Source organism: Bufo gargarizans, chromosome 7 (genome assembly GCF_014858855.1).
Source record: "Bufo gargarizans isolate SCDJY-AF-19 chromosome 7, ASM1485885v1, whole genome shotgun sequence".
Classification (NCBI taxonomy): Eukaryota; Metazoa; Chordata; class Amphibia; order Anura; family Bufonidae; genus Bufo; species Bufo gargarizans.
In genome coordinates, this window is record NC_058086.1 from 76,973,240 (window position 1) to 77,000,533 (window position 27,294).

The 27,294-nt window shown below is 41.7% G+C and overlaps 1 protein-coding gene and 1 long non-coding RNA gene across 3 annotated transcripts in view; both read right to left on the minus strand.

The window, feature by feature from the left end:
* TXN2 (thioredoxin 2) overlaps nt 1-27,294 on the minus strand; it is a 172,079-nt gene that overhangs the window by 85,952 nt on the left and 58,833 nt on the right. The window contains exons 2-4 of one of the 2 annotated variants that reach the window (XM_044302246.1): nt 17,606-17,862; nt 11,997-12,130; nt 10,347-10,414 (exon numbers count right to left, since the gene is read on the minus strand). In XM_044302246.1, coding sequence (XP_044158181.1) covers nt 10,362-10,414; nt 11,997-12,130; nt 17,606-17,862 — 444 coding nt within the window. In that variant the 3' untranslated portion in view covers nt 10,347-10,361. Of the gene's footprint in view, nt 1-10,346; nt 10,415-11,996; nt 12,131-17,605; nt 17,863-27,294 lie in introns of those variants that run through there. The other variant, XM_044302245.1, reaches the window with a different exon arrangement.
* LOC122944044 lies at nt 3,374-8,149 on the minus strand. Its single transcript, XR_006390929.1, has 3 exons — nt 7,478-8,149; nt 5,673-5,832; nt 3,374-5,576 (listed from the first exon to the last, which is right to left on the minus strand). It is a non-coding gene; the product is annotated as an uncharacterized LOC122944044 (long non-coding RNA).

Genomic DNA, 27,294 nt, shown 5'->3' on the forward strand with positions numbered 1-27,294 from the left:
TATTGGCAATATGTGGCATGGATCAATATCTCGTCTGCTTCTTATCATATGCCTGGAGAATATGGCAGGTATCTATCTTCTGCTCTGTCTCTCTTCTGCTTATAATGGGCCTGACTAGCTGAGGAGGAATTTGGCTTCTCCTGGTCTCTGGATATGTACTCAGAGCTATGCTCAGAGGGAATGCTTCTTCCTGGAGGCTGGAGATGGCTGCTTGCTTGTCAACCAGCTGAGGCTGATGGCTCAGGCTGGGAATGTCCTCTGGTCTCAACCGAGACAGGGTCCTGGTTTGGGATCCCTGTTTCTGGGAGCTCCTACTTGCACAACCTTCCCCAAGCAGGGGTGGCTGGCACACCAACTAGAACTTCCTTTCCTCTGCATGAGGCAGGATGTGGGAACATTCCACACCTCCTCAAAGAGGGGGGAGCCAGACTGGAATGAACTATTCCAGTCCAGATATGCTAAACTATCTAAGTCTATGCTAAACATATTGCTGCCACCTGCTAGTGAACATGAAAATTACAGCAAATACATTTAACAAGGGTTTATAATGCACATTTGTGAGGATGTAATGTTAAATTACACAGGATGACAATGCAGATACACTTAACAGGTTGTAGCAGGGTAAAAGTGTTTCGTAACATAACTCTGGGATGTTACACACAGTCTGCCACGTCATTAATTATTGTTTGTTGGCTCTCTTAACGAAATGGTGCGAAACACACATGGGGACAAGGGGACATGTCTAAACATGCTAGTAAGCAGTTTGCTCATTACATTGCTGTCTCTCCTTATTACTCTCTAAATGCATCAGGGGAGTCAAACAATGCAATATATTTACTACTATGAAATATTTCGGTTTTTAATCAATTGCTTTTCCACTTTAGAGTGCTGCCACACATTCAGGTCTTTGTAAGCCGTTTTTGAAGCCAAAACCAGGAGATTAGAAAAGTGGAGAAGTATCTGCCTTTTTAAACTTTTTCTTCTGTTATGATCCACACCTGATTTGGGGTTCAAAAACATACTGTGGGTGGGGGGTGCATCCTTACCATTTGTGATTATTAGAATTGGATTTAATAAACTTTATCACATTTTGATACATACTGTATACGGTTTCCCCTTATGTATTGTGTTGGGCTTATAGGTTTATATTGGGGTTAGGTCCAATTTAGTGGCCAATATACTGAAAGATAATTTTAGATTTATGTTTTTCCTGATATTAAAAAAGGGCAGAACAATAAAGGGAATAATTGCCTAAGTGATGGAGGTAACATGAAAATATATCCAAGGAGATATACCTAGGTAAAAGGCAGAGAAGCAACAGAGTGAATGAGGTAACACATACAGGGAGTGCAGAATTATTAGGCAAGTTGTTTTTTTGAGGATTAATTTTATTATTGAACAACAACCATGTTCTCAATGAACCCAAAAAACTCATTAATATCAAAGCTGAATATTTTTGGAAGTAGTTTTTAGTTTGTTTTTAGTTTTAGCTATTTTAGGGGGATATCTGTGTGTGCAGGTGACTATTACTGTGCATAATTATTAGGCAACTTAACAAAAAACAAATATATACCAATTTCAATTATTTATTTTTAACCAGTGAAACCAATATAACATCTCAACATTCACAAATATACATTTCTGACATTCAAAAACAAAACAAAAACAAATCAGTGACCAATATAGCCACCTATCTTTGCAAGGACACTCAAAAGCCTGCCATCCATGGATTCTGTCAGTGTTTTGATCTGTTCACCATCAACATTGCGTGCAGCAGCAACCACAGCCTCCCAGACCCTGTTCAGAGAGGTGTACTGTTTTCCCTCCTTGTAAATCTCACATTTGATGATGGACCACAGGTTCTCAATGGGGTTCAGATCAGGTGAACAAGGAGGCCATGTCATTAGATTTTCTTCTTTTATACCCTTTCTTGCCAGCCACGCTGTGGAGTACTTGGACGCGTGTGATGGAGCATTGTCCTGCATGAAAATCATGTTTTTCTTGAAGGATGCAGACTTCTTCCTGTACCACTGCTTGAAGAAGGTGTCTTCCAGAAACTGGCAGTAGGACTGGGAGTTGAGCTTGACTCCATCCTCAACCCGAAAAGGCCCCACAAGCTCATCTTTGATGATACCAGCCCAAACCAGTACTCCACCTCCACCTTGCTGGCGTCTGAGTCGGATTGGAGCTCTCTGCCCTTTACCAATCCAGCCACGAGCCCATCCATCTGGCCCATCAAGACTCACTCTCATTTCATCAGTCCATAAAACCTTAGAAAAATCAGTCTTGAGATATTTCTTGGCCCAGTCTTGACGTTTCAGCTTGTGTGTCTTGTTCAGTGGTGGTCGTCTTTCAGCCTTTCTTACCTTGGCCATGTCTCTGAGTATTGCACACCTTGTGCTTTTGGGCACTCCAGTAATGTTGCAGCTCTGAAATATGGCCAAACTGGTGGCAAGTGGCATCTTGGCAGCTGCACGCTTCACTTTTCTCAGTTCATGGGCAGTTATTTTGCGCCTTGGTTTTTCCACACGCTTCTTGCGACCCTGTTGACTATTTTGAATGAAACGCTTGATTGTTCGATGATCACGCTTCAGAAGCTTTGCAATTTTAAGAGTGCTGCATCCCTCTGCAAGATATCTCACTATCTTTGACTTTTCTGAGCCTGTCAAGTCCTTCTTTTGACCCATTTTGGCAAAGGAAAGGAAGTTGCCTAATAATTATGCACACCTGATATAGGGTGTTGATGTCATTAGACCACACCCCTTCTCATTACAGAGATGCACATCACCTAATATGCTAATTGGTAGTAGGCTTTGAGCCTATACAGCTTGGAGTAAGACAACATGCATAAAGAGGATGATGTGGTCAAAATACTCATTTGCCTAATAATTCTGCACTCCCTGTATTTATAAAAATGACATATAATTACCCATATAGCATGCATTTAGGAATTTCAGGCACTGAGTGTCCACATAAATGTCCCTTGTGTAACTATAGCGCCCCCACCTTCAAAAAAATAAATAAAAAAATGCTAAGTAGATTCTATTGTCCAAATTATAGATCATTCTAAGCACCTTAGGCTACTTTCACACTGTCGTTTTGAATTCAGTTTGTGAGATCCGTTTCAGGGATCTCACAAGCGGCCCAAAACGGATCAGTTCAGCCCAATGGATTTTGAATGGATAAGGATCCGTTCAGAATGCATCAGTTTGGCTCCGTTCCGCTTCCATTGCGCTCTGGATGCGGAGCCAAAACGGATCCGTCCTGACTTACAATTTAAGTCAATTGGGACGGATCAGTTTTCACTGACACAATATGGTGCAGCTGAAAACCGATCTGTCCCACATTGACTTTCAATGTAAGTTAGGACGGATCCGTTTTGACTTGAGACTTAAAAAAAAAAAGAATAATGCAAACTGTTCCAATCTGAACGGATACAAGCGTTTGCATTATAGGTGCGGATCCGTCTGTGCAAATACCAGACGGTTCAGCACCTAATGCAGGTGTTAAAGTAGCCTTAAAATGAAACAGCTAAAATTAAGCTGTTCATCAAGGCCATTAGGTAATGTGGCTCCTGATGGAAAATTCCAACGTTTACCCAAATTGCCTCTCCTATTAGATGGTTTGAGTGATCAACTCAAAATCGATGGATTTAATGCAATTGGGATCTCCTTTGTGTTCAACACATAACTGGCAAAAGGAATGGCCATTCAATTTTCTATGTCTCCAATAGGTTTCCTTATCCTCTTCAAGAATTTCTGGATTGTATTACCAGCATACTCCATACCACATCTACAGGTTTATATATACGACTCCTCAGTACAGCCCTCACTTTTTCCTATAGTGTGCAGCTGGATTGCAACTAACCTTTGCGCTCCTAAGGCTGGGTTCAGACCTGAGCGTTTTGGATATGCGCGTTTTATGCGCGACAAAACGCGCGTTATTGTCCATAGTCAACGCGCGTAGAACGTTGTGTGATTGACAGCAGTGTTGTCCAATGAAAATACAGGCCTGTCTATATGAAAGGTGTCTAATGAGAGAGAAATGGAGGTGATACATTTCATGTGTGTTGAGAGAGTGGATTGTAGTGGATTGTTTGCGACCATGGAATACTCCCGAAGGCGACCAATTGCAGCAATTGTGTCAGCAATCCTTCTCCGACATTTGAGGCGTAGGAGAGAGAGCAGGCGACGCTTCTGGGTCCATCCTGTCATTGCCAACCGACAGGAAAGGGGACAGTTCTGGGCACTGTACGAGACCCTCCGGGCCCATGAAGACAAATTTTTTTCATACACGCAGATGTCCAATCACCAGGTTTGTATAAATACAATAGTTCTATGAGTGGGGTTCCAATTGTGAAGGTACCAGTTGTAGTTTTTTGGTATTGTTAACCCTCACCATTTTCGTTTGCAACAGCTTTGATGAGCTCCTGGGGTTGTTGGGCACCCGTTTACAACATCAGGACACATTCATGCGGGACAGTATCCCACCAGCGGAAAGACTGATCATTACTTTGCGGTAAGTAGACTGTAATTGTGTCCTAATAAAAAATTTGCATTGTGTGTTGACTGTATATTAGTGTGGCCTTTGTTATTTTCTACTGGTGGTTGTGACGTTTCAAGTGTTTTTGAGGGGGGGTATTGTATGTGTATGCTTTTTACATTTGGCATATAGATACCATACATAGTTTACCCACATTTTTCCATACCAAACACTCTCTTTGAAATAAGAGTCCCAAAAAGTTTGCAAATGTTTATATTTTTGAAAAGTAATAACCTCTTACAGTTCCTCCAAAAATGCGCAAACTGTGTTTAACGCAATCAATATAAGTTTTGTAATTGTTAACTTAAAATTATTTGGTAATTTTCCGATATTAACAATGAAGGAAGAACACCCCCGATGCACCAAATTAAGTATGCTACTTCTCAAAGGTTTTGGTATTGTGGATCGTTATCCCGCATGGCCTCTCTGATTCCGCCTGATTGCTGGGCAGGTTGCATTTGAGTGGTGGTGGAGGTGTTGGTGCCCATGCTAGTGGAGGGATAGCTGTATGATGATTGTGGTTGTGTGTGCCATGTGTCGTGAGGGTGTGGTATGTTAGTTTGTGGGTATGTTTGTGATGTGTATGTGTGAGTGGGTGGTGGATGTTGTGGTGGATATTGTGGTGGATGTGGTGGTGCATTGTTGGGCTGTGTGATGTCATAATGTGTAATGTAGCTGTCTAGAGTCCTTGTTAAGGCGTCCCTCGCTTCAGTTATGCGACTTCGGTGAACTAGCAGCATTTTTTCCTCCAAACTCAGTAAGAAAAGTGCATCACTAGTGAGTTTGGGTGCTGGATGGGCAAGTGCATCCAGGCATGCAATTAGCCGGTCCTCCTGGCGATCGGTTCTTTTCCGTTTTGAACAGCGAGTCCGAATGTTTTCGGGTTCCACGACAGGTGGGGCAGGCTGTGAGGGTGTTTGGAATGTAGGGGTGGGATCGGGTGGAGGAGGACTTAGTGGCCCCGTAGACACACAGGCCTCACTGTCCCTGGTGACCTCCTCCTTTTCCTCCTCCTGCTGCAGCTACTATCGGTGCTGTGAACATGAAAATATACATAAGTATGTGCAAGATATGAAAGTGAATGCATGTCATACCACACCCTCTCCTGCATGTGTATGCCCTGGACTCACCTACGCATTTCAGTGCATGGGATTAGAAAGGCCATTTCCTCCGCATGGACATAGCTGGACCGTGCACTTGGCGAAGCTCCACTCCTCTGTTACTTCTCTTTGTGTCGATGACGAATAAAGGCATCTTTGAGGCTCTTCCACTTGCTTTTTAGGAAGTTTACTATAATAAAAATAAAATAACATCCATTAATTGTTGTTTTTGTTTTTCACACCTTTTTTCCAGCTATTTAGCAACAGGCCAATCGTTGACCAGTCTGCATGACACCTTCCAGATCGGGAAATCCACAGCCAGTGTGATTGTGAAGGAAACCTGCAGCGCCATTTGGCAGGTCCTTCATGCTGTTGTGATGGGCCAACCAAACAAGGAGGAGTGGCTGAAAATTGCGGATACTTTTCTAAATACCTGCAATTTCCCGAACTGTGTCGGAGCAATTGACGGAAAACACATCCGCATTCTGAAGCCAATGAGGAGTGGCAGTCAGTTTTTTAATTATGAAAAAAACTTTTCGTTTGTTCTTTTTGCGGTATGTGATGCAAACTATTCTTTCCGTTATATCGATGTGGGGTCCTATGGCAGCAGCTCTGACTCTGCTGTTTTTGGGCATTCTGACTTTGGTCAAATTCTCAGTAGAAATGCCCTTGACCTTCCCGGAAACACCACACTGCCTGGCACCACTTATCCATCTGAGCCTTTTTGTTTTTGTTGGTGACGAGGCATTTGGTCTAGGTGAGCACCATATGAGGCCATACGCTACCCGTAAATTATCCATTGCGCGGCGTGTTTTTAACTATCACCTGACCAGAGCACGCAGGGTGGTGGAATGCGCATTTGGCATCTTAGCCAACAAATGGCGAGTTCTGCACTCTCCCATAAATCTGAAATTGGAGACCGCCATCTCAGTTGTGAAGGCAGCATGTGCTCTTCACAATTTTGTCCGAGAAAGGGATGGCTTCAATTTTGAGGATTCATTGCGCCATTCCATGGAGAGTCAGAATCGCAGCGGTGTGCGTGGGACCACACATGGTGCCGCTATTTGGGACCACTTTGCGGCTTATTTTATGTCACCACAGGGGGAGTTACCGTGGCAAATGCAAGCCATATAATTTTATATTATTTAGTCTTTTGCAGCTGCAAAAATTGTTTCTTTAACTTGTAATATTCCATTTTCTTTGTTTATTGTAATGGGTGAATTAAAAGATTTGAAGAGTGAATTTGTTCAATGACGTTTTTTCACCTATATCGTGCCTCTTGTAGAAGCCCCAATAGTGCCCACCAATACTCGTCCTTTAACAAGGGAAAACAATGTTGGCGGAATTACGGATCCCATTTATGTGCCCAATACTGGTACTATATAGACATACAATCACCTATCATGTGCCAGTGCTGCAATAGCCCACAAGCACAATAATGTTTCAACGTAGACAATATCCATATCAACTTTATAACCCAAATTCGCACCACTAATGTAGGCCAACATTTGAATTTAAAATACATTGCCAGATTGGAACAAGTGCAAATTGAGCATACTGGCCAACTACATTGTGCAAGAATGTGGGTGATGGAGTACCATTGACTGACCATATACTAGAACAGTGATGGTGAAGCTGCGGCCCTCCAGCTGTAGCAAAACTGCAAAACTCCATGCATGCTTAAACAGGCTACAGCAAGTAAAATGCAGCACAGCATATTGGGAGTTGTAGTTGGACAACAGCTGGAGGGCCGCAGGTAGAGGTGGGCTGGACTATTACATAGAGATTTTACACCAGTGCACACAAGGAGTTTGTTTTTACACACATGTAAATACCTTTGCCTTCTTTCACAGTTTTTGAGAATCTCTTCCTCCACTGTGGCCAGATGCTTGCTCCAATATCCTCCCATGCCTGCTGCCTGCTTCTCCTGTTCTTGTACTTGGCATCTTGGATGTCATACAGGCAGCGTTTTGCCTGCACAAGCCTGATCAGTGTCTCACTATCACAGCCTGCTTCCTCCATCTTGGTCAGGCTAGATGACACTTGCCGATCACTAGAGTGTGGCCTTTTATGACTGTTGCTATGTGCCAAACGCGCGTTCGGACGTGCGTTTTTCTGGTCAAAAACGCGCAAAATAACATATTTGCTCGTTCCTATGCAATCCTATGGCCGCAAACGCGCGACAAAACGCCCCAAAGAAGCTCAAGAACTTTTTTGAGCGTAGGGAGTTTTTCAGCGCGTTCAAACAAAAGTGTGAACCAGGGCCATAGGGAAGCATTGGATTTCATGCGTTTGAACGTGCTGTAAACCGCTCAGGCGTGAACCCAGGGTAAGGCTACTTTCACATTAGCGCTGTTTGAATCCAGCGTTCAATTCAGTCACCAGAACTGTGAAAACGTGTGAAAACTGATTACATTTGAATCCTAATCAGGATTTTGATCACAATGAAAAAATGCATTGGAAAAAACGGATTCGCCATTTAAAGACTAAGATTTTTTTTCACATTTTTCAGGTTTAACATGCAAAAGCCGGATCCGGTTTGACAGAACACACAACGTTAATGCAAGTCAATGGGAAAAAGGCCGGATCCGGCGCTCAGTCAAAGTGTTCCAGATTTTTGGCCAGAGGTAAAAATACAACATGCTACGGTTTTCTGAAAAGCCTGATCAGTCAAAAAGACTGAACTGAAGACATCCTGAAGCAACGGATTGCTCTCCATTCAGAATTCATGGGGATAAAACTGATCAGTTCTTTTCCGGATTTGAGCCCCTAGGTCGGAACTCTATGCCGGAAAAGAAAAACGCTAGTGTGAAAGTAGCCTAACTGTGACTTCCAAAATTGTAGGCATGGCATGGGCCTGTTTTAGGTGTAGAAAATGGTCTAAATGTAACACAGCAAAGAAGCTGTTTTACATTTAGAACTGGCGCTGGATCCTCCGCCAGCTATGGGGCTTTATTAAGACTGGCGTCTAAAATGCCGGTCTTAATAAATATGCCCCAAAATCTTTCCCAAAAAATTCTGTGTCCTAGGGCAGTTGGATCAACTTTGCTTTGGGTAAAATCAATTTGGGGAAAAATTCTGCGAACTTGAAACAAACCAAATCCAAAACATTCTCTCATCTCTAATTCACAGCTTTAAGGCTTTCTACTGCATCTGTTCGGGTAACACCCTATAACCTCATTAATATCAGGGTCCATCTTTAGGACCTCCCATTTTCATGGTGTTTTTTTCAAAGCAAAGCATGTTCTGGGTATGGTGTTTTTGGCTCATTTTCTGACGTTTTATGCCACAGACATCCATTTTTTTGCCCCTGCTTGATAAAACGCATATGTTAATGTGCATTATGTTTTTATTTTTACATTCTTTTACACTGCCTTACTACAACAGATATCTAAAAAGGAGGAGACCTAGCTTAAAAAAATAAATAAAAAAATACAACACATGTACTTTTTACAAAATGACACAATAAGGGTGGGTTCACACTAGCGTTAGGGATTCTGGTTATAACGGAATCAATGGAGTTAGACAACAGATCCGATGGCACTGCACATACCCCGCTTCCTCCTGCAAGTACAGCTACGGACACTGTTCAGCGTATCCCCTGGTCGGGCGGTGCTCAGCTGGTGTCAGGCATTGAAAATTAACGTGCAACAAAAGAAAATAATCCAGCGGCACTCACCAATCAACGTTTTCATTTGCTTTATTAAACACGGGTCAGGAGCAGATGTGATACAGTGCAACCAAGCAAACAGTAAGCGTAGACTGCTGTTTCGCGCAGGAAGCGCTTCCTTTGGCCACAGCTAACAAGTCAAGCACACCTGTCACCTTTTATAGGTAAATGCACTAGGGGCGTATACCCACTACATCACTTCTCATCCATAACGTAGCTCAGGTTTACAGCACTGCTGCGATCGCACTCACCCACGATCAGACTGAAAGTGTGTGCTTTAGTGGTGGCGTGATCGCTAACTCACCAGGTCACCATACACTGCGTATTGGTGGGTTCGATCCCCTGCTGTGCCATACACCTTTCAGTGCAATCGAGCAGTGTTACTACATAAAAAACATCAGGACATACATTGGGTGATATTAAAAACAAAAATGAACACTGAGCAAATCCCTAGCAAATAATTACAGAAATACACTTAAATCTATTTTTTCATTTAACCCAAGGGGACATAACACTGGGCCGTAGGATCCACCTGCCTTCCCTTCTGAGAAGTTCACGATCCCTGTCCCCTCCCCTCTGAGGGGTTGGGACAACCTCCAGACCTGCAAAACTTAAAACTCTAATGTCTCCGTCATGTACCATGCGGACATGTTCTATTAATCGTGGGACTCCCACGTGTTCAAGGAACCTTTCAAATAGACAGCGCATGGTCTTGCCAATATAAAACCTACCGCACACACATAATACTAGATAAACAACATAGCGACTTCTACATGTTATCAATATATTTACTCTATGATGTAAGACAAGTGATGTTTGGTGGGAAAAACAGGATCAAGCAGAGGTGCCCTTGATAGAGTAGGTTCAATCTCCTTAATATAAAATGAAAAGTTAAGTACGGGAACAGCGCTAAATATTAACAGTTTATGAGAGTAGTTGGAAAAGAACCATAAATATACTGAGCTGAGTTCTTATTCAGCTGTCGGAAGTGTCAATTACAGGTCCGTGCTTCACATGGAATGAGCCTGCTATCCACCTCCAGCCTGCCGTTAGATCTCGCTTTGAGCCACCAGCCGTACACTCCAAACCGAATCAGGATTACCTTCACAAGAAGGACAAACAAATGCTGCAACACCCTCAATACTCAGAGGTGATCAAATTTTATTCTACTCACATATTCCAAGTTTTCACATGCATATATGATTGCCCGACCCGGGTTTCGCTATTAGCTTCGTCAGGGGCTGCGGTACAGACGCTGCCATAGTCCGTGAATATATAGAAACCTTTTGCCCCGGAACAAAAACGGACTTCCGTTGTCCGGTAGCAGGTCAAACATTTGCATGCTAAAATTACTTAAAACATGTACAAAGTATTCAATTACATAAAACACATCAATTCCTTACATAAAATCATATAAAAACCATTTCAGAATTCCAAATATCATTAAAAAATACATAAACAATATAACAGTTTAAAATTAATAAATATGTAGTAAATATATAAAAATTGTAAAAATATCCAGACAGTATATATTCAAATAGATCACACCATACATACAGATTTTATATCCCATTCAATGTTGTGTCCTTGTGGCTGCAGTGTGTTCATTTCGTAAATCCACTCAGCCTCCCTTTTGTTAATCTGTGTGGCCGGATTCCCTCCTCGCCAGTGGCGCTTCACTAATTCCACGCCACAAAATTTAAGACCAGTGGGGTCCTTTTGATGAAATTTTTTATAATGCGCCGAAACACTATGGGTCTCCAGACCCTTTTTGATATTTCTAATATGTTCCGCAATCCGGACCTTCAATTTTCTCAATGTTCTGCCGACATACTGCAGCCTACATGGGCACTCAAGTACATAAATGACCCCCATGGACTCGCATGAAATATTCCCTCTGACTTTTTTTGAGATGGACTTGGAAGTAGACACAATGTTTTCCATTTTACTTTTTTTCTTATCCTCCCTGGAGCGGTTTCTACAACATGGGCAAAAACCGCACCAGGTGAAAGCATGGCGGGGTTTGGATATATCGACATCCTCTTTCACATAACTGCGCACAATACTGTTTCTAACTGTAGGAGCTTTTTTAAAAATAAACGGGAGTTTAGTGGGGATGAGATCTCCTATAACCGAATCATTTTTTAGGACGTTCCAATTTTGATAGATAAGTCTCTTAATTTGGGGACAATTATTGGAGTACATAGTGGAAAATGCTAATTTAAATTTATCCCTATTCTGTATTTTATGTTCACTTAAATCCTTCTTCTTTATGTTCAAATTTTCGGACATTACTTCCTCCCTTTTGATTATATAGCTCTTCCTTTTTATAGCCCTTTTCTATGAATCTATTCGCAATGATATCACTCTGCTTTTCATAATCATCAATACTGGTACAATTTCTTTTAATGTGTTTTAACTGCCCTTTTGGTACATTACAAATCCAAGGTTCATGATGACAACTGCTCCTTTCTATATAACCATTACGGTCGGTCGGCTTGAAATAGGTTACAGTTTTAATTTTTCCTCCTTCCACCCTGATCTCAAGATCCAGGAAGTGAATAGCACTTTTGCTCACATCCTGGGTGAAATGAATATTCCACACATTAGAATTAATCTGAAAGATGAATTCCGTTAATCCTGTCTCAGTGCCATACCAAATACCAATGCAGTCGTCAATGTACCTTCTCCAAAGCTGTAGGCTGCCACCCTCCATATCTTTTCATATAACGGGACAGATGTTGAAATGCTCCCAATAAGCCATGAAGAGATTGGCGAAACTGGGTGCGAATTTCGCACCCATCGCCACGCCAGAAATCTGTAAAAAAAAATGGCAATCATCATACCAAAAGTAATTATGCCCGAGGCAATATTGTATGCAATCCAAAATGAATGATTTTTGTTCCTCACGCATTTGGTCATCCTTATCCATGTAAAATGTAATTGCTTCCATAACTATGTTATTTGGTATGATGGTATATAATGAAGTGACATCTAAAGTCATCAAAAAGGCATTCTCAGGGATATTATCAAACTCTTTTAGAACATCCAAAATATGTCCTGTGTCCCTTAAATAGGAAGGTGTGGAGATTACATATCTTTGTAAAAAAATATCAATATATTCCGATACCCGACTAGTGATCGCGTCAATCCCTGAGACTATGGGTCTTCCAGGGGGGCACTCCGCATTTTTATGTACCTTGGGCAAGTAATATATAGTAGGGGTCTTCGGATATAAATTGTTTAAGTATTGATACTCCTTTTGATTTAGCACTTTTTGCGTCACTCCTCTATCCAAAAGGAGTTTTAATTCTTTTTTATAATCATTTATCGGATCACTTTTTAATTTTCTATATGTTGTGATATCACTCAGGATTCTCAGCATTTCTATATTATAGTCAACTTTATTCAAAACCACTACCCCTCCCCCTTATCAGCCGGTTTGATTATTATAACATAGGTATGGAAGCAATTAAATTGTACATGGATAAGGATGACCAAATGCGTGAGGAACAAAAATCATTCATTTTGGATTGCATACAATATTGCCTCGGGCATGATTACTTTTGGTATGATGATTGCCATTTTTTACAGATTTCTGGCGTGGCGATGGGTGCGAAATTCGCACCCAGTTTCGCCAATCTCTTTATGGCTTATTGGGAGCATTTTAACATCTGTCCCGTTATAGGAAAAGATATGGAGGGTGGCAGCGTATAGCTTTGGAGAAGGTACATTGACGACTGCATTGGTATTTGGTATGGCACTGAGACAGGATTAACGGAATTCATCTTTCAGATTAATTCTAATGTGTGGAATATTCATTTCACCCAGGATGTGAGCAAAAGTGCTATTCACTTCCTGGATCTTGAGATCAGGGTGGAAGGAGGAAAAATTAAAACTGTAACCTATTTCAAGCCGACCGACCGTAATGGTTATATAGAAAGGAGCAGTTGTCATCATGAACCTTGGATTTGTAATGTACCAAAAGGGCAGTTAAAACACATTAAAAGAAATTGTACCAGTATTGATGATTATGAAAAGCAGAGTGATATCATTGCGAATAGATTCATAGAAAAGGGCTATAAAAAGGAAGAGCTATATAATCAAAAGGGAGGAAGTAATGTCCGAAAATTTGAACATAAAGAAGAAGGATTTGAGTGAACATAAAATACAGAATAGGGATAAATTTAATTAGCATTTTCCACTATGTACTCCATTAATTGTCCCCAAATTAAGAGACTTATCTATCAAAAGAGGAACATCCTAAAAAAATTATTCGGTTATAAAAGATCTCATCCCCACTGAACCCCCGTTTATTTTTAAAAAAGCTCCTACAGTTAGAAACAGTATTGTGCGCAGTTATGTGAAAGAGGATGTCGATATATCCAAACCCCGCCATGCTTTCACCTGGTGCGGTTTTTGCCCATGTTGTAGAAACCGCTCCAGGGAGGATAAGAAAAAAAGTAAAATGGAAAACATTGTGTCTACTTCCAAGTCCATCTCAAAAAAAGTCAGAGGGAATATTTCATGCGAGTCCATGGGGGTCATTTATGTACTTGAGTGCCCATGTAGGCTGCAGTATGTCGGCAGAACATTGAGAAAATTGAAGGTCCGGATTGCGGAACATATTAGAAATATCAAAAAGGGTCTGGAGACCCATAGTGTTTCGGCGCATTATAAAAAATTTCATCAAAAGGACCCCACTGGTCTTAAATTTTGTGGCGTGGAATTAGTGAAGCGCCACTGGCGAGGAGGGAATCCGGCCACACAGATTAACAAAAGGGAGGCTGAGTGGATTTACGAAATGAACACACTGCAGCCACAAGGACACAACATTGAATGGGATATAAAATCTGTATGTATGGTGTGATCTATTTGAATATATACTGTCTGGATATTTTTACAATTTTTATATATTTACTACATATTTATTAATTTTAAACTGTTATATTGTTTATGTATTTTTTAATGATATTTGGAATTCTGAAATGGTTTTTATATGATTTTATGTAAGGAATTGATGTGTTTTATGTAATTGAATACTTTGTACATGTTTTAAGTAATTTTAGCATGCAAATGTTTGACCTGCTACCGGACAACGGAAGTCCGTTTTTGTTCCGGGGCAAAAGGTTGCTATATATTCATGGACTATGGCGGCGTCTGTACCGCAGCCCCTGACGAAGCTAATAGCGAAACCCGGGTCGGGCAATCATATATGCATGTGAAAACTTGGAATATGTGAGTAGAATAAAATTTGATCACCTCTGAGTATTGAGGGTGTTGCACCATTTGTTTGTCCTTCTTGTGAAGGTAATCCTGATTCGGTTTGGAGTGTACGGCTGGTGGCTCAAAGCGAGATCTAACGGCAGGCTGGAGGTGGATAGCAGGCTCATTCCATGTGAAGCACGGACCTGTAATTGACACTTCCGACAGCTGAATAAGAACTCAGCTCAGTATATTTATGGTTCTTTTCCAACTACTCTCATAAACTGTTAATATTTAGCGCTGTTCCCGTACTTAACTTTTCACTCTATGATGTAAACCTCCAAACGAGACCAAGTTGAATTTACAAAAGGAGCAACTTCCACAACATTTGTTCCAGTGTGGGCACCAACCATTCAGCCATGTATCCAGTTTTTTGGGGAACAGTTGGTTTAGGCTATGGGTACGCACGTGGCATGCACCTTTGCCAACCTCTACTTAGCACGTTTTGAAGACAGATACGTATAATCGACTGCCAACCCATATCTTTCATATATCCACACCTATTTTAGGTTTGTGGATGATGTTTTGTAGTGATGACGGTACGTTCGGTGATTTTGTATAATACCTCAACAGAGTAAATGAGATGAATATGAAATTTACATATGTATTTGGAGGTGGAAAAATTAGAATTCCTAGACGTCCTGGTATCCGTTAAGGAAGGCGAGTTGGAGACGGAGGGTTTTTAGGAAACCCATGGCCACCAACTCCCTCTTACACCACTCGAGTTTCCATCCAACTAATGTTAAACGAGCTGTACCATTTTGCCAGTTTACAAGAGTGGCCAGAATTAATACCACCGAAGAAGCTTCCAAAGGGGTTAACTGCCACGGATCGCAGCTACCTGTGATAGAGGTCGGGTGCCGGCTATATAATTCTGCAGCCGACACCCGCCTCCTGTATTTGAATTAATGGGCGAGTTAATATCATTGGTGGCGCAGTGCACCCCCCCCCCCCCATGTATTAGTCATTGGTGGCAGTGGCCACAGGGTCCCCTCCCCTCCTCCTCAGTGGCAGTTCCCTTCGGAGCCCCAGCAGTGTAATCCTGAGGCTCTGATCGGTTACCATGGCAGCCAGGAGGCTACTGAAGCCCTGGTGGTAATCTCCCTGATACTGTGTGTACTATGCACAGGGAAGCAGGGAGTGTGTGAAGTCTAATTCACCCTGATAGAGCTCTATTAGGGTAAATAGGACAAGGGATTAAAAGATCCCAGGTTGTACCCCTTAGGCCCCTTTCACACGGGCGAGTTTTCCGCACGGGTGCAATGCGTGTAGTGAACGCATTGCACCAGCACTGAATCCGGACCCATTCATTTCTATGGGGCTGTGCACAAGAGTGGTGATTTTCATTTCATCACTTGTGCGTTGCGTGAAAGTCGCAGCAAGCTCTATTTTTTGTGTTTTTCACGCAACGCAGGCCCCATAGAAGTGAATGGAGCTGCAGGAAAATCGCAAGCATCCGCAAGCAAGTGCGGATGCGGTGCGATTTTCACGCACGGTTACTAGGAGACGATCGGGATGGAGACCTGATTATTATTATTTTCCCTTATAACATGGTTAGACGGGAAAATAATAGCATTCTGAATACAGAATGCATCGTACAATAGGGCTGGAGGGGTTTAAAAAAAAAAAAGTTTAAAAATAATAAATTTAACTCCAATTGTTCGCACAGCCGGCATCTCTTCTGTCTTCTTCTTTGAGGAATAGGACCTTTGATGACGTCACTACGCTCATTACATGGTCCGTCACATGATCCATCACCATAGTAAAAGATCATGTGATGGACCATGTGATGAGCACAGTGATGTCATCAAAGGTCCTATTCCTCAAAGAAGAAGACAGAAGAGATGACAGCTGCGCGAACAAGTGGATTAGGGTGAGTTAAATTATTTTTTGTTTTTTAACCCCTCCAGCCCTATTATTTTCCCTTAGAACCATGTTATAAAGGAAAATAATACAATCTACACAACACCTAACCCAAACCTGAACTTCTGTGAAGAAGTCCGGGTTCGGGTATGGGTACCACACTCAGATTTTTATCACACGCGTGCAAAACAGAAAAACACATTGCACCCGCGCGATAAAAACTGAACAACAGAACGCAATCGCAGCAGCACCGCATCCGGACACAAACACCAAAATATAAAGTATAAATCGCCCCCTTTCCCAATTTTACTTATAAAATATATAAAAATATATAACACATCACCACCTCCGAAAAGTCCAAACTATTGAAAAATATCTCCTATGCGGTGAACGTTGTAAAAAAATAAAATAAAAATTATATTATATATATATATATATATATATATATATATATATATATATATATATATATTAACACCTTGTCCCCCCCCCCCCAACAAAAATAGGATAGGACTGTTCTATTACTGGCCGGACGTTCCATAAAATGCGGAATGGTGCTTTCTTTTGCGCGGTATCGAATATCGCAATCTTTTTTTACTGTATCGAAACCAAATCAAAATGTTGGTATCGTGACAACCCTAATATGTAGTGCTGGCCCATTACTGTGACCTGTGTCTTATCTTCTCCAAGATTTTTTATTTATTATTATAATTATATATATTTTAAATTTGGCAACTAAAAATTTATTGGCTACTGTTTATTTTTTTTGTCTGGAGCACTGCAACATATTGAAAAACTTACTTGAAATCGCAAAAATTGTCTCTTGAACCAAGTAAAACATAAGAAATAAGCATAAAACAGTGTTAGGCATGTGCGGCATATGATCGCTTTTTACACCAACTGGTGGGCACCTCATCAGTGAGATCCGCCTCACAGTTTTCTCTACCAGGCTCTGCAACTAGAGTGCTAACAGTATGTTGCAGACTGCTAAGTGGTCTAGAGATATGTTATAAATTATATTGGTGGGAAAGACTCAGTTATATTTCCCCCCAAAAAATAAAAAATTATAATAAAAAAAAAATATATATTTATATATATATATATATATATATATATATATATATATATTTATTTTAGTTTAACTTACTGTGTTAGTTTAACTTACTGTGCATGGAAATCCACTATCACTGGTGTTTCACTCCCAACAACTCGATCCTGAAAGTCATCTTTATTCTGAATGCTGAAGGCCTCTCTAAAAGACTGTGATGCATGAATTTTTCGAGCAGTGGTAAGGCCAGGTGTTGTCGAGATTGTAGACAGCAGACCATGTGTTTTTGGGCGCTGTGGAAAAAAGCTAAGGAAGGCTTGTACTGGTTTCTCAAATGAAGAAATAAATCTGCTCAACATCAACCGCTGTGCCATCTGGAAAGAAAAAAGGCAACAAGTAATACATCCACATTTTGGAGATTGCTTCTCTTACTTTATTTTTAGCTTCCCACAGTTACCATTTTTGACAAAATGTGGAAATCAACATGTATTTTAATGCCATCTTAAAACATAGCAAACTGGTGAAGTGCCAAATAGGGTTTTACAAAACATTGTGAACTAAGTATCCTGACATATACAGCGGCGCCCAGGGATCTCGCTGCACTTACTATTATCCCTGGGCGCCGCTCCGTTCTCCCGTTATGTCCTTCGGTATCTTCGCTCAGTAAATCATAGTAGGCGGAGACTGCCCCTGTTCTGCTGGGCGTCTCCTCCTCCTAGGCTGTAGTGCTGGCCAATCGCAGCGCACAGCTCACAGCCTGGGAGAAAAAAGAAGAAAGAAAAAAAAACTCCCAGGCTGTGAGCTGTGATCCGTAGATCTCCTCAGCATCTTGTTCACTGGAAGAGTTATGGACCAGAGGAGAGGATGTGGGTACCAGCATCTGACGTGAATGCCAGTTGTTTAGTGAAAGCTTTTCACAGGTCTCACCCGGATAAGGTCGGTCCTGGGTGTCCGGAGGTCACCTGTAGAAGCATACTGTCACGGACGTTCCCGCTAAAGGTGGCAGGAGATTGGAGAGACTAGCAACACGTGGTTTGATCTGACATGTTTTCCGTTTGGATCAAATTACGTCTGCGTTGTTTCTGCTGCTTGGTACATCTTCTTTCCCCAGGTGTGGCTATTAGGGTCATTTAACCTTCTCAAGTCTTTCCTTTCCCTTTTGTATTTTGTTTGGGTTCTGTGTGTTGCATTTGCCTATTGTATGTATTAGGCCTGAAGGAGACTCCTGTTCTTCTTTCCTTTTGAATACAATAGGAAGGGATGAAGCCTGTGAGAGGTAGAGACACTAACAGCGCAACTGGACGACCAGGTATTAGATATAAACTTTTCTTTAGTCAAGGTAGACAACGCATTTCGGAGCAAACAGTGCTCCTTTTTCAAGTCTAAAGAGACACATGTGTGTGTAAACGAACATTAAATTTTTTTTTTTAAATATAGAACATTAAAAGTAGCTGACATGATTAATATAATATGTCACACGACATGATGCTTGGTCATGGTTAAAATAAAAATTCATGATAGTTAATCATTGCTTATAATTGATAATGGAAAGAAAGACTGGAAATATACGGATACTAATGTGGATTAATATGAATAGAGAAATTAATATGAATAGAGAGATGGAGATTATATATATTTATTTATATATAACACACACACACCCACCCATCAGTTTGCAGCTAAAAATTAATTATATAGAGGAATTATAAAATAGTCTATTAAATGCCTAAACACACAAATATAAATGCACACACATATATACCAATATGCTCAAGCATTATGTGCATTTGTGTCAGAGTGAGGGCTGACCATGGGAAACAGTGGCCTGCTGTTAAAACTAAGAATGAACGAATAAAATAGAATTAAAATTGATAGTCATAAATTAATAGAATAATCAGTGTTTTAGTCCAGTAATTAGAGTGTTTGATATCCAATATATGTTGGCTTTTTATTGATGGAGTGATTGTTTTGGACAGGAATAGACATAATGTAAGGGTAGGGCAGTTTTCAGGTAGGGGGTATGAAGGACATAGGAAATGAGGCTAATGGGATGTATATATACACCACCAGTATTGGGGGGGGGGGGGGGAGAATCTTTTATTTAAAAAAAAAATATGTATTATTAATTTTACAAGTAGTGTGTTGTCTGGGGACACCGTCAACACAGGGAGAGGAATGGACTGGTCACTAGAGGAAAGGAGGAGATGCTATTGGCGCTGTAAGGTTGCATTTGGGGAAGGAATAATTATTGCAGGCAGGGGCCCGAAAATACGGGTAAAGGGGGAGGGGGAAAATAGGTGGGTGTGTTTGATAGATGGGGCGCTCGTTTGGAGGTGACAAGCATAGTGCATACATTAGAATGGTGATTTGTATATGCTCAGCAATATGATGCACAGTGGGGGGGGGGGGGGGCCTGCGCATGTGCTGTTTACCTGGTGTGCCGTAGCTGATGATTGCTGGTGTGTCCTACTTGGCGCGGTGCTGGGCATAACAACAGGCAGGGCAAACAGCACCCATAATAAACCAAATTGGGGGGGGTGTACTAGGGAAGATGGATGGTAGGAGGGGACGGACCGATGTAATCGTTGGTGGATGCAAAGAAAGGGGGACGTACTTAGTGGTGAGAGGAGGGGGCTGGTGAGTGATGATATAATCATAGTACTAGGCTGAGGGATGGTGTTGATAGGGTGTGACATAGCAGGTGTAGACCAACTGTGTATATAGGTTGGATTAGAGAGGGAGGATAGGGAAAAGGAGGAGGGGGAAGGGACGGATAAGAAAGTTGGTGGATGAGGATAAGGGGACGTGTTGAGTAACTGTTTGCAGATGGACAAACTATATGTGGGATTACTACACTGTGGGATGATATTGGAAAAATGTGGCATAGCATATAAAAACTGTAAAACAACTGTGATAGCAGGCTGACTTGGAAGGGAAGGAGAGGGAAAAAGATGGAGGGGAAACCTGATGGGTGAATGAGAAACTCAAAAGCAGTTGCTTTCTAAAGACTCATTCAGACCCAGTGGTTACAGGGTCTGCATTTTGTAAATCCAATACATCTCCTTTTTGCTGAGGCATTGGGAACGGGATGGTTGATGGGTGTTATGGTGAACTGGGTGGAGTCTTTGCTGTGATATTGAAGAAAGTGTATGGAGATGCCGCGTTTCATATAGCCGTTTGAGATGTTCCAACAGTGTTTGCTGCTCCTTTCTCTCAGGCCGAGGGTGGTGCGGCCTATATATTGAAATCCGCATGTGCACTCAAGTAGGTAAATAACATAGGAGGATGAGCAGTTAAGGAAAGTTTGAATATTCAAAGCGGTCGCCGGTAACGTTATTAATGAAGGTGGATTTCCGTAAAAGATCTATTCAGGCAGCATTTGCACAAGTGGTGGCCACATTTGTAGCTGCCACTGAGTTTTGAAAAGAGAGACATAGATGGAATTGGTTTCTTCTTTCTGCACAGTTTGCTAGGCGCTAAAATATTCTTAAGTGTTCGGGCCCTTCTGAATGTCAATGTCAATTGGGGCCTAGGTTTTATGTGGTCCTTCAGAAATTGATCTGCCAGCAGAAGCGGCCAATGTTTGGTCAGAATGTCTCATAAAGCTTTTTGATTTGTGTTATAAGTGGTGATCTGAAGCCCTCCATTCTTTGTGGGACCTCTAGGTTTTTTTTCTTTTTGGTATTGGGCATTCTTGTTGGGTACGTTTGTTCGCCCTTTCGAATGCTGCATTGACTATGTAGCATTCATGAACCTCTTGAGTTAGGATTTGGCTTTGGGTTATGAAGTCTTCATGGTTGGTACAGTTGGTACAATTGAATTGGCTGAAGGGAATGTTATGTTGCCATTTTTTGGTGGTGTGAGCTCTTATAATCAAGGTAACTGTTCCCATCGACTTTCTTAAAGAACGTTTTAGTTTCAACTGAACCATTTCTGGAGGACAGCTTAAGGTCTAGATCAGTGGTTCTCAACCTTTCTAAAGCCGTGACCCCTTAATATAGTTCCTCATGTTGTGGTGACCCCCAACCATTAATTTTTTTTCCTTGCTACGTCATAACTAATTTTGCTACTGTTATGCATTGTAATGTAAATATCTGATATGCAGGATGTATGCCAGTCTATTACAAGGTGTTAGGTAGTTCTGTAATTGGCGCTGTGTTGTGGGGGATCTGTGGAGGGCGCTGTGTTGTGGGGGATCTGTGGAGGATGCTGTTATGGGGGGGGGGGGGATCTGTGGAGGACAATGTTATGGGGGGGATCTGTGGAGGACAATGTTATGGGGGGGGGATCTGTGGAGGACAGTGTTATGGGGGGGGGGATCTGTGGAGGACAGTGTTATGGGGGGGAATCTGTGGAGGACAGTGTTATGGGGGGGAATCTGTGGAGGACAGTGTTATGGGGGGGGGAATCTGTGGAGGACAGTGTTATGGGGGGGGAATCTGTGGAGGACAGTGTTATGGGGGGGGAATCTGTGGAGGACAGTGTTATGGGGGGGATCTGTGGAGTACGCTGTTATAGGGGATGTGTGCTATGACACATAGGGCCATCGTAAGACATATAGCATCTTATGCTGGTCCCCCTCATGGCCCTATGTGTCCCCTCATGTGTCCTAAACTGCGCACATAACTGTCTTTGCGTGTAAAGTATATTACTCCTGTGTGAAACAATCTCTCTCCTAGTGAGATTTCCCTACCTCCTGACTTCCTGTCGCACTGCTAATGACTTGAGGAGGCGTTTGAGTTTTGACGATCTGCACATGTGCAAACCGACAAACTCTCAGCGGAGTTCAGCTTTACACCGGGACACTGCGCATGCGCAGGAGAGCCTTAGTAGGGAAATATTACGGCCCAGTGCGCAAGCGTGGCTAACTCCGGACTGCGCATGCGCAGTGTCCCGGTGTGAAGCTGAACTCCGCTGAGATTTTCCATAAACTGTCGGTTTGCGCATGCGCAGATTGTCAAAACTCAGGAACGCCTCCTCACGTCATTAGCAGTGCGACGGGAAGTCAGGAGGTAGGGAAATCTCACGAAGTAGGGTAATGTAACGCTACAATCGTGCAGCCTTAATAGGAAGCCTCAGGCGACCCCCAAAGGGGTCGCGACACCTAGGTTGAGAACCGCTGGTCTAGATGCTCGTGTCAGAGTAGTTTGCTGTAAAAGAGAGACCGAAGGAATTGTTATTGAGATGTCAAGCGAACTCTATTGCTTCTTTGGCGCTTACGTTCCATATAATTAGCAGGTCGTCTATATACCGTCTGTAAAAAATGATATTCGGCGTACAGGGAGATTTACCATATATGTATTGTTCTTCAAACCGTCCCATATACAAATTGGCAAAACTGGGCGCAAAACGCGTGCCCATTGCTGTACCCTTTATCCGTTGATAGATCTTATTCTCAAAGGTGAAGACATAATGATTTAATATTAAGTTAATTGCTTCAAGTATAAATGTGCACTATCCGGAGGCATGGTATTATCTGTTGAGAGATAATGGCTCATTGCTTCTATTCCAGCTTCGTGCGGTATGTTGGAATTAGGGCTGCACAATATATTGCAAAATTAATCTAATCGCGATAATCGGCAAATGCGATATGGCGATTTGGCCGACCCGAAAATGCTGCGATTATATATGAAGGGGCCCCGCGCACATAACTGGCTTTGTGTGTAAAGTATTTTACTAGTGTGTGAAACAATCTCTCTCCTATTGATAACAGGTCCAGCCTCTGTACTCACTGTCACGATGAATGCACCGCAGCGAGCTGTCCGGCCGGCGCGTGACTGACGTCACTTAGTAACGCTCCTGCTTCCTGAAGTGGGAGGAGCGTTACTAAGTGACGTCAGTCACGCGCCGGCCGGCCAGCTCGCTGCAGTGCATTCATAGTGACAGTGAGTACAGAGGCCGGACCTGTTCTCAATAGGAGAGAGATTGTTTCACATACTAGTAAAATACTTTACACACAAATCCAGTTATGTGCGCACATGCCGTATAACAGCGCGTCCTCCGCAGATCCCCCATACGACAGCGCGTCCTCCGCAGATCCCCCATACGACAGCGTGTCCTCCGCAGATCCCCCATACCTATGTCATACCCAGTCGCGTCAGCAGCTCATATGGGAAAATCCAAGCAAATAGACCTCTAGCACCATTCCCTTAAAATATTGCATCGCAAATCGTTATCGCAATTTTTAGGGCCCTAATCGCAATCGCACAAAATTCCCATATCGTGCAGCCCTAGTTGGAATACAGCGCCACAATGTCTAGAGTGACCCAGCTGTATGAGTCGCGCTATTCTAGCCTTTGTCAGCATTTCTAATAACTATAGATTCGTCCAGCAATACATTTTTTAGAGCTTCTTTTTCAAGTGGGTTGAGGTTATTCGGAATCTTTAGACCTTTATTTATATTTCTCAGGTCTTTGGCTACTAGAGAAAATAATGTTTCTATATGGTTACCACTATGATGGGTAGGATTGAAGGTGGACTTAGGTTTTAGACCTGTATTGATTGCTGCAGGTACCTGACCTGGTTCAGTAGGAATATCCACAGTGGGTGAAGCATAGCCACTGGTCGTGGCGGTTTCAACTTTATTTTCCGTTTTAAGCGTTTTGATCTCAAAGTGTCTGTGGAGGGTAATTTTGCAGATTAAAATCCTAACTAATGATCCTTGAGCCAAAAAGGAACAAGGAGGCATAGTCATTCAAGATAGAGATTAGTACCTTACAGAATCCTTATGGACAAAGAATATTATGAAATCTTAACGGGAAACCCACTGAAGAACTACTCTAAGAAACTATTACCCTTGTTGAAGGAAGCTGAGGAGAAATGGGTCCTAACAAAAAAATAAAAAATTAAAACAATTAAAAATAAAAATATAATGATTAAGCATGGTTTACTATAAGTACACCACACAAAATCAAAAGTTTTAGATTTTAGAAAAACTGACTTTTCTAAAATTAGATTAGTGGTATACGAGTCCCTATCAGATTGGAACAGTTTCAATGGAGTCCAGGAAAAGAAAAAAAAAAAAAAAAAAAAAAAAACACAACACAAGGATGACAGGGAAATTTATAAGATTAGGCAGAGGGAGGCCAAACAAGTTATAAGAGCTTCTAAAGCACAGGCAGAAGAGAAATTAGCTCAGTCAGTGAAAAAAGGTGATAAGACATTCTTCAGATACATAAATGAAAAAAGGAAACTAAAACAAGGAATTAACAAATTAAAAACAAAAGAAGGAAGTTATATGGAAGATGATAAAGAACTAGCTGACTGCCTTAATGAATACCTCTGTTCAGTTTTTACAAAGGAAAATGAAGGATAAAAAGGACCTCAGTTAGGAAGGAAGACTAATAAATCTTTTGATGCATGTGTCTTTACAGAGGAAATCAACTGTCTAAAACGAATAAAAATAAGTCACAGGGGCCTGATGGGATACACACAAAAGCTATTAAAAGAGCTTAGCAGTGAACTAGCAAAACCATTAACAGATTTATTTAACCAATCACTGGTAACAGGAGTCATCCCAGAAGATTGGAAATTAGCAAATGTTGTGCCCATTCACAAGAAAGGTAGTAGGGAGGAATCAGGCAACTATAGGCCAGTAAGCCTGACATCAATAGTGGGGAAATTAATGGAAACCATACTTTAGGAGAGGATTGTGGAACATCTAAAATCCCATGGATTGAAATATGAAAAACACCATGGGTTTACTTCAGGGAGATCATGTCAAACTAATCTTAAAGATTTTATTGGGTGACTAAAATAATAGATGGCAGAGGTGCAGTAGACATCGCTTATCTAGACTTTAGTAAGGCTTTTGATACTGTCCCACATAGAAGGCTTATCAGTAAATTGCAGTCTTTGTGCTTGGACTCATATTGTTGAATGGATTTGGCAGTGGCTGAGGGACAGAATGAGGGTTGTAGTCAATGAAGTATATTCAGACCATGGTCTTGTTACCAGTGGGGTACCTCAGGGATCTGTTCTGGGACCTATATTTTTTAAAGAGGACCTTTCACCGATTATTACACTGTGAACTAAGTATACAGACATGTAGAGCAGCACCAGGGGATCTCACTGCACTTACTATTATCCCCGGGCGCCGCTCCGTTCTCCTGCTATGCCCTCCGGTATCTCCGGTCACAAAAGTTATGGTAGGCAGAGTCTGCCCTTGTTCTTCTGTAGCGCTGGCCAATCGCATTGCAGAGCTCACAGCCTGGGAGAAAATAACCTCACAGGCTGTGAGCTCTGCGTTGCGATTGGCCAGCGCTAGAGCAGAACAAGGGCAGACTCTGCCTACCATAACTTAGTGACTAAAATCTCTGCCTACTATAACTTAGTGAGCGGAGATACCGGAGGGCATAGCAGGAGAACGGAGCGGCGCCCGGGGATAATAGTAAGTGCAGTGTGATCCCCCGGCGCTGCTCTACGTGTCTGTATACTTAGTTCACAGGGTAATAATCGGTGAAAGGTCCTCTTTAATATCTTTATCAGCGAAATTGCAGAAGGCCTCGATGTTAAGGTGTCTTTTTGCTGATGACACAAATATTTGTAACAGGGTTGATGTTTCTGGAGGGATACACCAAATCGAAAAGGATTTAGGAAAACTAGAGGAATGGTCAAAAATCTGGCAACAAAAATGTAATGTTGATAAGTGCAAGATAATACACCTGGGGCGTAAACACTCAAGAGCAGAACATAAAATCAGTGATACAGTCCTAACCTCAGTATCTGAGGAAAGGGATTTAGGGGTCATTATTTACGAATACTTAAAAGGTAGGCAGCAGGAAATGCTAGCAGAATGCTTGGGTGTATAGGGAGAGGCATTATGAGTAGAAAGAGGAAGGTGCTCATGCCACTCTACAGAGCACTAGTGAGGAATAAAAGGGTTAAAAAGATAAGCAATGTGATACTTATTGTAATGTACTGGATAGGTCAAGTATTCCCATGTAGAGGGTATTTAAGTGGGAGGGATATAGATGCCCTAACACCCCTATTTATGTACTTGTTTTAATTACTCTCTGTCTGATGCTTGATGTTTTTATTATGTTAGTGTAAAATGTATTGCTATTTTTCTTTTTTTGTAATTTAATAAAAAGAAAAAAAAAAAAAAAGAGTAATGAGGGGGGAGGCGCAGAGAGCGACGAGGAGAAAGCAAAGCTGTTAAATATTTTTTTCTCCAATGTATTCACTGAGGAAAAGAAACTGTCAGATGACATGCAGAATGTAAAAATAAATTCCCCATTAAAAGTGTCCTGTCTGACCCAGGAAGAAGTACAATAGCGACTTAAAAATATTAAAATAGACAAATCGCCAGGACCGGATGGAATACACCTCCGTATCCTAAGGGAATTAAGTAATGTTATAGCCAGACCCTTATTTCTGGTATTTGCAGACTCTATATGGACAGGGAATGTCCCACAGGATTGGCGCATGGGAAATGTGGTACCTGTATTAAAAAAGGGTCCAAAAACAGAGCCTGGAAACTATAGGCCGGTAAGTTTGAAGGTTTTCTAAGAGATGCCATCTTAGAGCATCTCAACAGAAATAAGCAAATAACGCCATATCAGCATGGCTTCATGAGGGATCGGTTATGCCAAACTAATTTAAATCAGTTTCTATGAGGAGGTAAATTCAGCGGCGAATCAATGGATGTCGTATATCTGGACTTCCCCCAAAGCATTTGACACTGCACCACACAAAAGGTTAGTATATAAAATGAGAATGCTCGGACTGGGAGAAAACGTCTGTATGTGGGTAAGTAACTGGCTCAATGATAGAAAACATAGTGTGGTTATTAATTGTACACACTC